General features: G+C 50.1%; 2 protein-coding genes across 2 annotated transcripts; one reads left to right on the top strand and one right to left on the bottom strand.

Annotated features, from left to right (window-relative positions):
* Window positions 1-24: 24 nt before the first annotated feature.
* Spag7 (sperm associated antigen 7) lies at window positions 25-5,858 on the top strand. Its single transcript, XM_076871577.1, has 7 exons — window positions 25-230; window positions 4,148-4,215; window positions 4,540-4,628; window positions 4,755-4,839; window positions 4,965-5,054; window positions 5,179-5,335; window positions 5,434-5,858. Exons 1-7 carry the CDS (start codon window positions 146-148, stop codon window positions 5,541-5,543), a joined length of 684 nt encoding a protein of 227 aa, XP_076727692.1. The 5' UTR covers window positions 25-145; the 3' UTR covers window positions 5,544-5,858.
* A 937-nt stretch (window positions 5,859-6,795) lies between these two features.
* On the bottom strand, window positions 6,796-13,098 carry Eno3 (enolase 3). The gene is made up of 12 exons (XM_076871576.1): window positions 12,992-13,098; window positions 12,282-12,368; window positions 11,911-12,006; window positions 11,697-11,755; window positions 11,463-11,532; window positions 10,932-11,065; window positions 9,016-9,238; window positions 8,705-8,902; window positions 8,052-8,253; window positions 7,227-7,335; window positions 7,031-7,089; window positions 6,796-6,947 (listed from the first exon to the last, which is right to left on the bottom strand). Exons 2-12 carry the CDS (start codon window positions 12,364-12,366, stop codon window positions 6,878-6,880), a joined length of 1,305 nt encoding a protein of 434 aa, XP_076727691.1. The 5' UTR covers window positions 12,367-12,368; window positions 12,992-13,098; the 3' UTR covers window positions 6,796-6,877.
* Between the last annotated feature and the right edge of the window lie 2,477 nt (window positions 13,099-15,575).

The raw sequence follows: 15,575 nt of genomic DNA, 5'->3' as shown, positions 1-15,575 counted from the left end.
GGGAGGTGCCACGCGTGCGGCAGGTCTCGGATCAGCGCCCCAGCAGAGCGGGCGCGTATTTTTTTCGCCTCCGACGTGTTTCCGGCCTTAAAGGCATTTCGCCCTTCCCTTTAAGACGCACCGCCCCCTCTCAGTCACTCCCAAGATGGCGGACCTACTGGGCTCCATCCTGAGCTCCATGGAGAAGCCACCCAGCCTCGGTGACCAGGAGACTCGGCGCAAGGCCCGAGGTGAGGATCCCAAATTCACAACCGCCTTTCTTCGCTCGGTTCTCGGGACTGCAGTCTTCCTTATTTGGACGATGCCGCCTCCTGAACCCCGCAAGACCCCTCACAGGCCCCTTCTGAGACCCTCAGAGTCCCTAAAAGGGCTGCCGGCCCGCCCGCTGTCCTTAGCGGATGATGATTGGCTACCTAAAACCTGGCTCCAGCCTCCTGCCTCCTTTTCTTTTCCCTGGCTTTCCTCAGTCCTTGTTTCCAATTGGCCAATACGCCCGCCTGTCCGCTGCTGGCGAGTTTTGATTGGCAGAACGCCTCCAATCCTTCCTCATTCGTTCCTTTTTCGATTGGGGGATGCGTGCTGCGCTTCTCGACCCCACCCACCTCCAAGTCTATTCTGATTGGGTTCAGGACATGTTCATCTACAATCCTTTCACTGCTATTAGCTATCTCAAAGCTCTACCTCCTGAATGTTGTTGGATCTTCTTGACCCACCCCATCCTCAGCACCTCCCATTGGCTGCTAGCTCCTTTGCGTCCCGATGCTCCTCCTTATTTTAACCCAGTACCTTCTGTCTGTCCAATAATCCTTTTCCCAACTGCAGCGTTAAATTCCCGAGCTGCCCAGGGGGATCGTGATGTTGATTGGAGGGATGAGAATGCCCTGGTGGGTCCGATTGGCCTTAGTCTCCCCGCCTGTGCTTTCCCAGTAGCTTCCCAGCAGGCGGCCTCGAGTTCGGCAGCCAGCCTAGGGCGCGGCCCTGCGGGTTAGTAGAGGCCTCCTCAGGGTTGCTTGTGCTGCAGCTTGTTAAGTAGCCTAGCGGAAAACCCGCCTTGGAGAGGACACCACCTCCAACCCTGGGGGCCCTGACTGAACGAGCTCGGTCCTAGCCACCGGATCCCCGTCTGCCCCAAGGACGCAGGGCAAGCAGAACGCCTCCAAAGTGCTCCAGGGTCCCCTATATCTAAATATTGCCCCTTATTTACTGAACGCCTGTTAGGGGTGTTCCTCTAGGAGCGCGCAGTTCTGTCTGAGACGCTCATTTAATTGAAATGGTCACAAAGAACTTTAATAATGCATTGAATAAGTACTTTGAAAAAATATATACTTTTTATATGTATTTGAGAAAAAAACTATATATTTATAATTGGAGGTCCTAACCTTGTCTGCAGCCAAGGTTTGAAGAATAGATTCAGTAAATGAGGTAAGAGTAGAGTGTTAACAGAGAATAAGTGTATTTGAAAGCTCTTAAAGGCAAGAAGCACATAGGGAAGGAGGAATGAGGAATTGGAATTATTTAATGCTCAGGATGACTGGATGATCACTAACTGCAGTTGATACACTAGGAAAATTCAGTTTAGTCACTTGCCTGAGATCACGTGATTAGAAAGTTACAGAGTTTCAAGCCCAGGTATGACTTTTAACCTCTGGTCTTTTATTATTTAAATTTTTTATATGCATTATCTGTGGATCCCTTTTAAGCCTGAGATATTGACAAAAGACTATTCTATATGATGTGTTGTATTTTGTATAATGTGTAGTATTCTTCTGTGTAGTGAATTTTCTGGAGCATTAAAAATGAATTAGCAGTCTGTAATCCCAGCGGCTCAGGAGGCTGATACAGAAGGATTGGGAGTTCAAAGCCAGCCTCAGCAAAAGCAAGGAGCTAAGCAACTCAGAGAGACTCTGTCTCTAAATAAAATAGAAATAGGGCTGGGGATGTGGCTCAATGGTGGAGTGGCCCCTGAGTTCAATCCCCAGTATAAAAAAAAAAAAAAAAGAATCAGCAGGGCCCTGCGCAAGGTTGCTTGCCTGAATCACAATAATTCAGGAGGCTGAGGCAGGAGGATCTCTAGTTCAAAGCCAGCCTCAGCAGATTAGTGAGGCACTTAGTAACTCAGGGAGACCCTGTCTCTAAAGAAAATATTTTTTAAAAGGGCTGGGGGTGGGCTGGGGATGTGGCTCTAGCGGTAGCGCACTCGCCTGGCATGCGTGTGGCCCGGGTTCGATCCTCAGCACCACATACAAACAAAGATGTTGTGTCCGCCGAAAACTAAAAAAAATATATATATATATATTTTTTTAAAAAAAAAAGGGCTGGGGGTGCTGGCGTTGTGGCTCAGTGGTGGAGCACTTGCTCACACGTGTGAGGCACCAGTTTGATCCTCAGTGCCACATAAAATAATTAAAGATACTTTGTCCATCTACAACTAAAATACATATATTATGTATAATATATTTATATATAACATACTGCATGTGTGTGTGTGTGTGTGTATAATATATATTTTAAAATCTTTTTTAAAAAGGGCTGGGGGTGTGGCTCAATGGTTAAGCATCCCTGGGTTCAATCCTCAGTACCAAAAAAAGAATTAGCAAGGGGTTTCCCCCATATTTTTTATATAGTTATTGAATTTCTGGTGTGTGCTCTTACATGTTCTACAAAAACTGATAACTAAAAGCTTTTGAATATTATATATGTTCTTAGGGCATTTATCCAAGTGTGCATTCTTACGTGGCTTTGAAAAGATGAGGGCCACCTAAGGCTTTCCATACTCTTTATATTCATGAGGCTTCTCTTTAGTGTGCATCTTTACATTTTTGCAGAGATTAAACCTATGTTCTTAACTATAATCTTATACCACTTCCCCAGATGCAGAGAAGACTGGAAAACCAGATAGAAAAAAAGCAATAACCAAGATAGGATGGTTACTGATGACCAATAAGGTCAGAGGGATGAGAGCTTCGAGGCTGTTAGGTGTGGGGCCTGGAAGATAACTAGACAGAAGATTAACAGGGTCCCTGCCCTCCAGGAGCTCATAGTCTGGGAGGAAAGGCAAGCAAATAATAAGTTATAGTATGTTAGTTTTCAGTTTATGCTGTAGTGAGTATCTGAACCAAATATGCTTGGTAGAATAAGTACCTCTGACTCATGGTGGATATCAATGTTTGCAAGAGGAGGAAAAGTATTCCAAGCATACGGAACAACAGGTGCAAAGGCACGGGATGATTAGAAGAATGGAAAAAGGTTTGTTGCAGCTGGAGCTGGGAATTCATATCCTGTGGAAGAAATGGACCTTAAGGATTTGAAATGGCGAGAGAGAGGTGAGGGTATGATATTTCAAGCTAAAGAGCAGGAAGAAGAAGGGATATGTGTTCAAATCTCAAGAGGCAATAAAATCACATCATGGGGGAAGAGAAGAATAAGGGCCCAGGTTAGGAAGATAACCCCCTTAGGGCTGGGGATGTCACTTAGTGGTAGAGTTTATGTTTAGTGTGCTAAAGACCCTAGGTTTGATCCCCAGCACTGTGTGCACACGCAAGTCCCCACTCCTCCGGGGCACAGGGGATCTGATTTAAAGGCAGGATCTGAGGAAAGGGAGGAGAGTTTAATAAGACTCCAGGGTGGAAGTTCTGTTCCAGTTATACCTTGAACATCTATATCCCCAAAGGAGAAGAGTGTTAGATGAGCCATTTCAGCCTTGTCCTGTCTGTAGAAGTGGGAAGTGGAGAGTACTTACAAAATATAGAAAGTTAAATCATTTCCCCTTTCCCATGAGACAATGAGATAATAAAATCAGAGGCCAGGGGCTTAGTCACCTTGCCTCCCCGGGTGCCTTACGTTGTGGGCATTAAACAAATGTTCATTGGTTTTCCAGTAAGGTTGGTAAATGAGATTAAACATGATTCTTGGTCCCTGTCAGATCTACTAAACTGTGAGCTCTTAAAGGGCAAAATTGTGTTTGAATTGTCTTGGTACCCCAGGGCCTTTGCACAGTGCCAGGTATATAATAAACATCAGTTTGGTGAATGCTTGGTGAATAAACAATAATCCACCTCCCACTGGACGCTAGACTTTCTTTGAAGCCTGACACACTCCCCACTCATGCTTCTAACCCTGGCCTCATGCTGCCATTTCTCACCCCCAGAGCAGGCTGCCCGCCTGAAGAAACTACAAGAGCAAGAGAAACAACAGAAAGTGGAATTTCGTAAAAGGGTGAGAACAACTGGAGAGATCAAAGGCAGCCTCTATAAGGATTTTGAATAAGTTAGTGTTAAAAAGTTGAGGGCTCAGTTACATTGAAAATGTCTCAAGATGGGTTGGGGATATAGCTCAGTTGGTAGAGTACTTTCCTCGCATGCACAAGGTCATGGGTTCAATCCCCAGCACCATTAAAAAAAAAAGTCTCAAGCCTAAAAGCCAGTGGCATGAAGGCTGGGGAAGGTGTGGGGAGGCAATGAAAGGCCACTGGCCCAACTGGGGAAAGGGATATTTGGGTGGAACCATCTCTCATATCTTCTTCCCTTTCCTTCTCCCAAGATGGAGAAAGAGGTGTCAGATTTCATCCAAGACAGTGGGCAGATCAAGAAAAAGTTTGAGCCTATGAACAAGATAGAGAGGAGCATCCTGTGAGTGTGACTGGTTTGTGGGAGGCAGGAAATGGGGAGCATGAGGGTCAAGGGGGATCCCTCCAGAGGAGAACACTAGGCTCCCTTATGACTCAACAGTCTTTGTCTTGTGCCATCCCTTTCCAGACATGATGTAGTGGAAGTGGCTGGCCTGACATCCTTCTCCTTTGGGGAAGACAATGACTGTCGCTATGTCATGATCTTCAAAAAGGTAAAAGGCCTGAGCTTCTCACTCTCATCTCTTCCCTTTTCAGCCTGTTCCCCCGATACCTGGGGGAGAGGCATGAGATTAAACATTGTATGGACTCCTGACTCCATTATTCTCTTCTTCCCTAGGAGTTTGCCCCCTCAGATGAAGAGCTGGACTCCTACCGTCATGGAGAGGAGTGGGACCCCCAGAAGGCAGAGGAGAAACGGAAGCTGAAGGTGAGCTGTGCCTGGCAGCTGCAGTCCATTAGCCTGGAGCCCTGCAGCCCTTTAGCCTCACCTGGAAGGGGTCAGGGTCAGGGTCAGGCTCCTGAGCACCAGTGCCCCACCTTTGTGCCTCTAGGAGCTGGCTCAGCAGCAGGAGGAAGAGGCAGCCCAACAGGGACCTGCAGTGGTGAGCCCTGCCAGTGACTACAAGGACAAGTACAGCCACCTCATTGGCAAGGGAGCAGCCAAGGATGCGGCCCACATGCTACAAGCCAACAAGGCCTATGGCTGTGGTGAGCCATAGTGGGGCTAGGAGAAACCTGGGGAGCAGAGCACAGGATGGGAGGGGAGTGGAGGCTGATGTTCTGTCCACCTTCCCGTCCTCCCCCAGTGCCTGTGGCCAACAAGAGGGACACACGCTCCATTGAAGAGGCCATGAATGAGATCCGAGCCAAGAAGCGTCTGCGGCAGAGTGGGGAAGAGTTGCCAACTACCTCCTAGGCTCCCCACCCAGCACCCTTTGACCTCTGGGCAGGACAGGAGGCAGGGAGGGACAAGGCTGCTGCTATTAGGACCCATCCTGGAGCCCCACCTCCTAACCGCCTCCTGCCAGCTGTCACTCAGGCTGGAGGGAAGCAGGTGTTCGATGTGTTACTGTTGGAGCTTGGATATGTATGTGGTGTGTGTGTTTGTGTGAAAGAAGAGTGTGAATGTGTAGGTGGGTATTTAATCTGTATTATTCTTTGTTCTTCTTGGGAACTTCCTTCCCCATGGGGCTGGGGTTACTTTACATTCAATAAACACTTTTTGACCCAATGTCCTGGTTTGTTTATACATAAAAAAGTGGGTCCTAGAGCTACTGCAAAGAAGAGGAGAAACAATTTCAGTTCACAGGATACAGTTTCTGTTCATGAAAGTCAAAGGTGGCCAACTATTGGCACTATTGTTAAGAGCACGATTGCTGGAGCCAAATGGCCTGCCAACTGCTAACTCTGCAATTTTGGGTAAGGGATTTTTTTTTAACTTTATGTGCCTCATTTTCCTCACCCATAAAAATGGGGTAATATGATAACTGTCTGGCAGGATTACGTAAATTGATATAATTACCGAGAATACTTCCAGAATTTTATTTTTTCATACTGGGGATTGAACTCAGGGGTGCTCTATCACTAAGTGATTCCTCCAGCCTTTTTTATTTTATTTTAAGACAGGGTCTTGCTAAGCTGCCAAGGCTAGCCTTGAAGTTGCAATCCTCCTGCCTCAGCCTCCCAAGAAGCTGAGATTACAAGCATGTGCTTCCATAGCCTTGTAAGCCCTGAAGTGGCAACTGCTGTCATTACCACTCATCCTCACAAAGCAGTATGGCTGTGGCCTTTTCTCCACAGTATAATCTCAGGCCATTTAATGCAGCTCAGTGACAGGCCTACCCCAGCTGCCCCCTCACAGTGGTGGCAGGACCTTCAGTGCTGTTCTGTCCACTCCTACCCCTTCTCCTAGAGCTGATTCCTTGCCACATCAGCACCTCTTAAGCTGCATTTCACATATGGGACTGGCTTTCCCCAGCTTCCTTCCAAAGTGTGAACTTCTCTGTTCTAGATCCACCCAGCTTCCTCTGGAGGGCCTCACTTCCTCCTGTCTTAGCAGGTTACACATCTGTTCTCTGCCTCCCTTCCTCCCCCAACCTGTCCACCTCCTGTCTTTCCCAGCCCAAAGCATCTCCTTTCTCCCTCCCACAAACACATACACTATGATCTACTTTGGCACCAGTGTTTATTTCATGGGAAAGGGCTTGGAGGCCTGGGTCTGTCCAGTGGGTTCCTTGGGCCTCCAGCTTCTCACTTGGCCTTTGGATTACGGAATTTTCGTCCAGCAAAGACAGCTTTGTCCCCAAGAGCCTCCTCAATCCTATAACACAAAAGTCAGAGCTGCCACCTTCCCACCTAGTAGCCCCCAGCTCCCCAATGTCCAGGCCACTGTCCCAGCTGTACCTCATGAGTTGGTTGTATTTGGCCAGACGTTCTGAGCGGCAAGGGGCACCAGTCTTGATCTGGGATAGCAAGTAGGATTTGGAAGGTTGGGTGAGGTTGGAGAGGTTAAGCTTGGCCCCAAGGGAACAGCCTTTGGTAGCATGCAATTCAGGGCCAGGCAGAGAACCCCAAGAACACTTGGACAAATCCTGAGTACCTGTCCTGTGCAGAGGCCCACCACGAGATCAGCAATGAATGTGTCTTCAGTCTCCCCAGAGCGGTGGCTCACCATTACCCCCCAGCCATTAGACTGAGCCAGTTTGCAGCTGAATAGAGGAGGATATTTAGTGAGGTCTTGTGTGACCTCCTCAGTGGGAAAGCTAGGGGCTATGTAGGGCTTTTCCCTTCTGCTTTTGGTAGTGGGCATGTTGCAGAGAAGACAGCGACTAAGTTCTTTGGGAAGTAGGAGAGAAGAGATTTCTGATCTTGACTGGGGCTCCTGAGATGCTCCTAGAGAGAACAGAACTTTGGAGACAAGAATGGATAGGCTGGGGATGAGGAACAAGGCAGGGCCAGAGCAGTAAAGTGGGTCAAGCCAACTGTTAGTTAAAGCCTTGAAGACAAGAAGATATGGGTGAAGCTGGATGGGTAATGGCACACACATGTAATTCTAGTGGCCCAGGAGGTTGAGGCAGGACGATCACAAGTTCAAGCCAGCCTCAAAATAAAAAATTAAAAGGGCTGGATTTGTCGCTCAATGGTTAAGCACTCCTGGGTTCAATCCCCAGAATAAAATTAAAAAGAAGGTATGGGTGAGGCAAGGATGTAGCTCAGTGGTAGAGCACTTGCCTACCCAGGAGTAGCATGTGCAAGGCCCTGGGTTCCATCACCAGTACCACAAAAATAAAAGAAAAAGAAAATGGTGTAGGTGGGTCAGGTGCTAGGGAAAGGTAGACTTGGATTAATGGTCAGGACTTGATAGAGTGGGCCGAGCTAGGGCAGAGGGTGGCCATGGTGAGCCCCAGAGTCAGGAGGCACTTACGCCTGGATGGATTCAGTCACTGAGCCGATCTGGTTGACCTTCAGCAGTAGGCAGTTGCAGGCCTTCTTCTCAACGGCCTGGGCAATCCTCTTGGGGTTGGTGACCGTTAGGTCATCCCCCACGATCTGGATGTTCACCCCCGAGAGGAATGAGGTCCACGTGGCCCAGTCATCCTGGTCAAAGGGGTCCTCAATGGAGACCACTAATGAGGGGAGAGGGCAGTCAGAGTTAGTAAGAATGCACCTCATAGGAAGATGACAGGTAACAGAATCTAGATTGGGACTGACCTGGGGCTGAGGATTGGAAGGACCTAAGTCATGGCAAAGCAGGGCACTAATATCAGTGCATTAGACAATTGCAGGGGACTTGGGCAGACCATGGGAATACCTCGAATTCCACTGAGATACATCCCCAGCCTTTTATAGTTTTTAAAATTTTGGGACAGGGTCTTGCTAAATTGCCCTTGAACTTGTTTTTTCTTTTTTTCTTTCTTTCTTTTTGAGCATAAAAATAGGATCTATTCAAGTGAGAAGAAAAGAGACTGAGTTCCCACAGGACCCAACAGGGGTTGCCCTAGCCTTAAGCATTCAATCCTCTTGCCTCAACCTCCCAAGTAGCCAGGATTACAGGGGTGCACACGGCGCCTGGCTCACCAGGATAGTTTTTGATGAAGCTCTTGTAAAGTTCTCCAAGCTTCTCCCCTGTGATGTGCCGGGCAGGGTCATCAGGTGACTTGAAGTCAAGGTCATACTTCCCATTGCGATAGAATTCAGATGCCGCCACATCCATGCCAATCACCACCTTGTCTGGATAACCAGCTGCCTGAATGGCTGTCTTCAGCAGCTCCAGGGCTGGGAGGGGAGCAAGAGAAGACCTGAGATTCCAGTGCCCTTTGTCTCTGAACCCTTTCCTCCCCTTCCCCAGGAATCCAGGGGTTTTGTACCCCAGGGTTCTCAGCACCTACCCTCATTGTTCTCCAGGATGTTGGGTGCGAAGCCGCCCTCGTCCCCCACATTGGTGGCATCTTTCCCGTACTTGGACTTGATGACCCCCTTGAGGTGGTGGTAGACCTCGGCACCAATACGCATGGCTTCCTTGAAGGAACTGGCTCCCACAGGCAGAATCATGAACTCCTGCATGGCCAGCTTGTTTCCAGCATGGGAGCCTCCATTGATTACATTGAAGGCCTGAGATGTGGAGAGGGTACTCAGACATGGGGCATTAGGGATCAAGCTGGGCTGGGTACTCAAGATTGAACACTGGCTTCCCTACTTACTAGCTGAATGGTCTAGAATGAGTAATTTTCCTCCTCAGAGCTTTTTTTTTTTCTTTTTTTGGTACCAGGGATTGAACTCAGGGGCACTAGACTACTGAGCCACTACCCCAGCCGCATGTTAGTATTTTATTTAGAGACAGAGTTGCTTAGCACCTTGCTTTAGCTAAAGCTGGCTTTGAAATCCTGATCCTCCTGCCTCAGTCTCCCAAGCCCCTGGGATTATTGGCCTGTGCCACCATGCCCGGCATCAGAGCTGTTTCCCCTCCTTTCTAAAAAATGGGGATAACACTAATTTCCCTATAGGATATTTTTTTTTCTTTTTTGGTATTATTGGGGATTGAACCAAGGCCTAGTGCATATTAGGCAAGTGCTCCACCAATGAGCCACATCCCCAGCCCTTTTTATTTCAGAGACGATGTCTTACTAAATTGACCTGATGATCCTCCTGCCTCAGCCACCCGTATAGCAGGGATTTTAGGTGTATGCCACCATGCCTGGCCCTGTAGGCTCTTTTGCTAAAAATTAGAGAAATTGAATATAAAATTCTTAGTGTGTTTCTGGTATATAAGAGTGAACACTCTTGGGCTGGGGATGTGGCTCAAGCGGTAGCGCGCTCGCCTGGTATGCATGCGGCCCGGGTTCGATCCTCATCACCACATACAAAACAAAGATGTTGTGTCCGCCGATAACAAAAAAATAAAATAAATATTAAAAAATTCTCTTTAAAAAAAAAAAAAAAAGAGTGAACACTCTTTATTTCATACCTCTTGGGACTGAAACTGGGCCTTGCACATGCTAGACAAATGCTCTATCACTGAGCTACATCCCCAGCTATTTTTATTTTTGAGACAGGGTCTCACTATGTTGACCAAACTGGCCCCAAACTTTTGATCCTCCTACCTCAGTCTCCTGAGTAGTTGGCTAAATAGCTGACACTTTCCTGGCACTGTTCTAAGAGCTTTACATAAATTAACTCAAAACCTAATTTACATGAATTCTCAAAACACCTCTATTAGCTGAGTACTACTATTACTTTCCACTTTATAGATGAGGAAACTGAGGCATAGAGAGGTTAAATAATTTGCCTAAAATCACACAACTAATAAACATGCAGGGCCAGGTTTAGAACCCAGCAGTTCCTCTCTGGAGTCCACACACTTACACAATCTTCCTAATAAGTAACAGTAAATGGTAACATTATTATTGAGATTAAATTCAAAGGGTTTCCATTAAGAGGGCATTGGTTTAATAAGGACTTGAGAGATACAAAGAAAATGCCAAGTTCCTTGCCATGAAGAAGCTCTCTATCTAATGGAGGCTGGAGGAGCAAGGGTAAAATGAGGTCAGAGTTATGGAGCCTGGGATTGGAATGTGAAGGAACCAGGTTACACAGCCAGGAAAGGAAGCAGAGGGGCTTAGGGAATGTTTGGATTGTGGGAAAGGAGGGGCTAGAGCTTTAGCGCAGCTGAGGAGTTTGGATTTCAGGAAACCACTTCTTTGAAGCAGGATCCAAAAGGTAGATTTTCCAAAGGCTGCTTAAGTAACCCTCCTTGGGTGGGGACAGTTCTGACAACCTGGGATTTGGCAGTAGCTACCACACTCACAGGCACTGGGAGTACGAGGTCAGGGTTCCCGGCGAGATCTGCGATGTGTCGGTAAAGCGGGACGCCCTTCTCGGCTGCTCCAGCCTTACACACGGCCAAGGACACACCCAGGATGGCATTGGCCCCAAATTTGGCTGAAAGGAAGAAAGTGGGAAAGAAGGATGAGAGCTTTCCCTGCAGGGTTTGGCATTATTTCTTTGAACATCCCCTTTGGTCACCCCAGAGAGAATCTAAAGCTCCAAACCACTGAGCATTTAAAGTTTGTTAACAGATCTCTCCCCAGTGGCCTGAAGGAGCTCTGAGAGTCCCCACCCCAAGGGGATGTGTCAGCTTAGCATCTGTCCACAACCAGCCCAGGCTTGGCAGAGGACAGACCTCAGGAAATGCCTGTGGAATGAATAAAAAAGCCATCCAGCTCTGGTGTACCCCAGAATATGGGATGCAGAAATAGCCCGAGCCAGACCTCAGTCTCTGGGGTCTGTCCACCCCTCTCACACCCCATTCCTTCCCCACCTCTGGCCTTTCACTCACACTTATTCTCAGTCCCATCCAGCTCAATCATAAATTTGTCAACTTTTTCTTGATCCACAACACTTAATTTCTGGAAAGACAGGTTTGAGGAGGAGAGGACAGAGGTCAGATTTTTCAGGAGTCAGTGTATGTGCAGAAGAAAGGACAAATGAAAATATTTGGGGGAGAGGAACTGCCTGGGTGAGGCTCAGGAGCACAGACAGGAGGGAAGGGGCAGCTGGCTTCACAACTTGCCTTTTCCAGCAGAGCAGGGCCCAGAGTCTTATTGATGTGCTCCACAGCCTTTAGTACTCCTAAAGGGCCAAAGAAGGAGGTTCAGATTTCTAAGTCAATCAGAGCGCTTCCCATGTACCCCATCTTCTTAAGGATTTTGGGTTCCAGTCCTCTATCCCTGTGTGCCCATGTCCTGAAAACACCCACACAGGTTCTTGCATAGGCTTTAGCTTACCTTTCCCTAGATATCGTGATTTGTCTCCATCTCTCAGTTCCAGAGCTTCATAGATACCTGTGGAAGCTCCGCTGGGCACAGCTGCTCGGAATCGACCTGAGGCAAGAGGGCTTGGAAGATCACAGAGTTCAACCCACCCTCTCACCCACCACAAAGGGCTGAGTTTTCCTCCCTGAGTCCAGGGAGAGGAGACATTGTGAGAGACTTCCTCTTCTCCCAGCTCCGGGGCCAAGTTGGAAAAAGAGGGCCTGGGGAAAAGTCTGGGGAAGGGGACCCCAGAGAAACAACAGGTTGTAGTATGGAGCTGGGGGACAAAGGGCACATGCGGTTGGAATCTTCAGAAGCAAATCAATTCGATGGGCCTGTGTTACCTTTGGCAGTGTACAGGTCCACCTCCACCGTGGGGTTACCCCTGGAGTCCAGGATTTCCCGGGCAAAGATTTTCTGCATGGCCATGGCTGCGCAAGAAGAGGTGAGTGTGGACAGTTGATCCCTTGGCGAACCAGAAATCCCTTGCCCTTTAAGAGTCTTCCCCACCCCAAGAAGGCAGGTGCTGGAGCTAAAAATACCCCATAAAAAGGTCACAGACCAGAGAGACAGGCACAGCCCCCTCCCCCACTCAGAAGAGCTCCTATTGCACCTTCCCATCCTAAGAATTCAGGGGCCTCTGCCTTGTAACTCCTCAGATTGCACCCTCCCTGAGCCCCCACCTCCCCCCAAAGCTGTACTTGCGCCTCTTCTTCCTTCTTCTTCTCAAGTAATCTGTTCTCCACGACTTCCTAGTGAAACTGGAGTTTTCCTCTATTATTCTTATTTTTCTGCTCCCCAATCCTGGCAGGCCCCAAATTCTCTACCAGGCTCCAACTCTTAACCAAGCTTCTCTCTTCATCCCTACTCTCTTCACAGCTTTCTTTCTCCATATCCTTGGGTACTCCAGTGTTTGTGCATACTGCTTACTCTAGCCCCACCACTCTCTTTCAAGCTCTCCCCAGTCCCAAGAGAAAGAGATGAAATTTCCCCCATTTCTCTAAAGGGGAACCACCCGCATCTCCACACCCTGGAGCTGTAAGTTTCACCAGACCTGGGATGTCTTCCCTGGGGCTTTGGATGGAGCTCCAAGTTAGATGGCAGCTGGGACAGTGTCAGCTCACCCCTTCTCAGGCTGGGCATTTATCCTCTGCCACCCTGTCCCCCAGCCAGCCCCGCCTCTCTCACTCCATCCTCCCTCCTCCACACTGGGCTGGCAGCCAAGTGCCCACTACTGCCTAAAGCAGCCTTTGGCCCTCGGGACCTGCCCCCTTCCCAAAGATTAATGACTACCCTTCCCGTTCTCCGTGTCCCCCAATAAAGTTCCTATTTTTAATTCCACCCCTTGAGAGGTGCAAAGGAGGGGATTCAGACTGGGGGGTCTCTCTCATCCCCAGGATTATATTCCCCTTTTGCAAAGGTTAAAGAGGAACTAGTGCCCTTTAGGAAAGGCCAGGGGTAACCTGAACCCTGCAGGGCTGGGGAGGGGGCCTGGACAAGGGGCTGCAGGATTGACATTCACAGGAGCTCAGCTCATTCAGCGGGACTCCGCCCACAGCAGGGGGAAGGGACTGGAGATGGTGGGCAAGGTCTTAAGTGGAAACCCCCCACTCACCCACAAGGCGAGAACGCCTCACCTTTTAGGGTCCTCTTAAGGCGCCACCCCATCCTAACTCTCTCCTGGCCAGCGAAGGTGGGGGGGGAGCGGGGGGGGGTAAGGAAGGAGGCCGGTAGACGAATTTAGACTGGCCCTGAGAGCTGGCCCGGCGCCCGACTGATAGTGCTGGGACAGCATTTGTTGTTCAGTGCGGATCTTGTCGGTCAGGAACCCCTTTTCATATAGACTATGAGTGCTTCAACGCGCGGCCCCTGCCCATCAATGAATGGTGTTAAATCAGGAGTGAAAGAAATGAATGAACGGGAGAAGGGGGTGGCTCTTTGTAAGCATCTGGACGCCTGGGGCCGGTCCTACTGACTGCTTGCAGCACTGCAGGAAGTTAGTCTCTGCACTTGGTAACTCCGCCTTGCCGGGTATCGGGGGAATGTGGGGTCTGCCCCAAGTTTTCCAGCAGCCCGGGCTAGTCGGCGGGCGCGAATCACTGGGCGCCTCGCTCCAACTGAGAGGCCACACCCGCCGGCGCCCGATCGGCTGGGGCCGGGTGACTCACCTCGGCAGCCCTCTCCAGAGCTCTCCTCCCTGCCCAGCCTGCCCCGCGGGGTCAGCCTCCCGCCCCCACCCCAGGAACCTTACCTACCCCCCATCTCCCATCTTGTCCCTCCCCGCTTATCTCGGGCCACTCCCTCCGGGATTTTTCCACCCTGGGGTGGAAGGTGCGCGGGTCAGAGTTCAGGAGATGGCGGGCGGGGAGGGCCGCCACGTGCCGGAGCGCGGCCCCGCCCGAGCCCGTCAGTGACTCAGCCACGCGGCTGTCGAGGAACACAAATTCGGGGGTCGTCAGAATCCAGAGATTCGAGATGGATGCTAGGGGACCGCAGTCCGCCCTGAAAGACCAGAGAGAAACGGACCCTTGTCCCGCTCCGGAGGCGCGCCGAGTATCCTCGGCGCCCCTCCCCAAGGGACCGGAAGCGGCCAAGCCCCTCAGCAGCGAGGGTTTGGATGGGCTAAGTCGCCGAAGCGGCCAAGCCCCTCAGCAGCGAGGTTTTGGATGGGCTAAGTCGCCGAAGCCATCAGCATCTCCTTCACGTTTGGCGGCGAGCAACTGATCGCACACAAGTACTTTTTGGCATAAGTTTTATTGTAAAAGAATAACCCAATAAGCCCCAAGTAGAAGGGATTTTCGTCTTATTGAAAAAAGTTGCCAACCTTGGAACTTTAGTATTCTTCCGCTTTGAAAAATTAGTCCCTACCGTCTGGTCCCGCGGGCACCCGCACTCAGTGACCTAGGCAGAGACGGACCAAGGGGCACGGCCAGTGACCTGAACCGCTGGCTCAGGGACGGGCTGGGCTGGGACTTGGGGCGAGGCCCTGGGCTGAGCCGATCCAGGGAAGGGGTAATCCCCTGGAGTGGGATGCTCTCGAATGAGACCAACCTGTGCTGGGGACAAGTGCCCCAGGTGGGCACCTTTAGCCCTTCTGAAAACGGCCTGGTATTTTGTCAAATTCCTTCTAGCTCGCATATTGCTTAAATAAGTAATATTAAGAGTGGAGAGGTGGCAGCGCGCACGCCTGCGCTCCCGCCCCTTCCGCCTGGCGGGAGACACGTACCCGGCCCGCCCGCCTTCCTTCCCAAGAAGGTCCCTATCCGTCTGGCCCGGCGCGCGCCCGCGCAGCCGGCCGCCAGCCCCAACCGCCCCACGCGCCCTTCTTCCCTGCCCCGGCGCAGGCGCGGGCGCACGCGCCGCCGCCGCCCGCCGTTCCTTCCCTCCGGCGGAGGTGGGGGAAGGAGGAGTCGTTCTGTTTAACCCTGGGTTCCCCGAACTCTCTTTAATTTGCTCAATTTGCATTTTGCTAATTCTTCCTCCTTTCTCTTTTACGTTCTCTGGCTCACCCGTTTCCCCTATACCAAAGTCTGGTTTGTATTCAATGCCGACTGGGGCAAGACCTAATCTTATCCTTTCCCCCGCCACCCCCCACCCCCAGCCATTTTCATAGCTTTCCATCGAACTCTGCAAATTTT

This window comes from Callospermophilus lateralis, chromosome 11, assembly GCF_048772815.1.
Source record: "Callospermophilus lateralis isolate mCalLat2 chromosome 11, mCalLat2.hap1, whole genome shotgun sequence".
Taxonomy (NCBI): domain Eukaryota; kingdom Metazoa; phylum Chordata; class Mammalia; order Rodentia; family Sciuridae; genus Callospermophilus; species Callospermophilus lateralis.
Note: the sequence above shows the minus strand (reverse complement) of the source record. Positions and strands in the feature narration are given on the sequence as shown.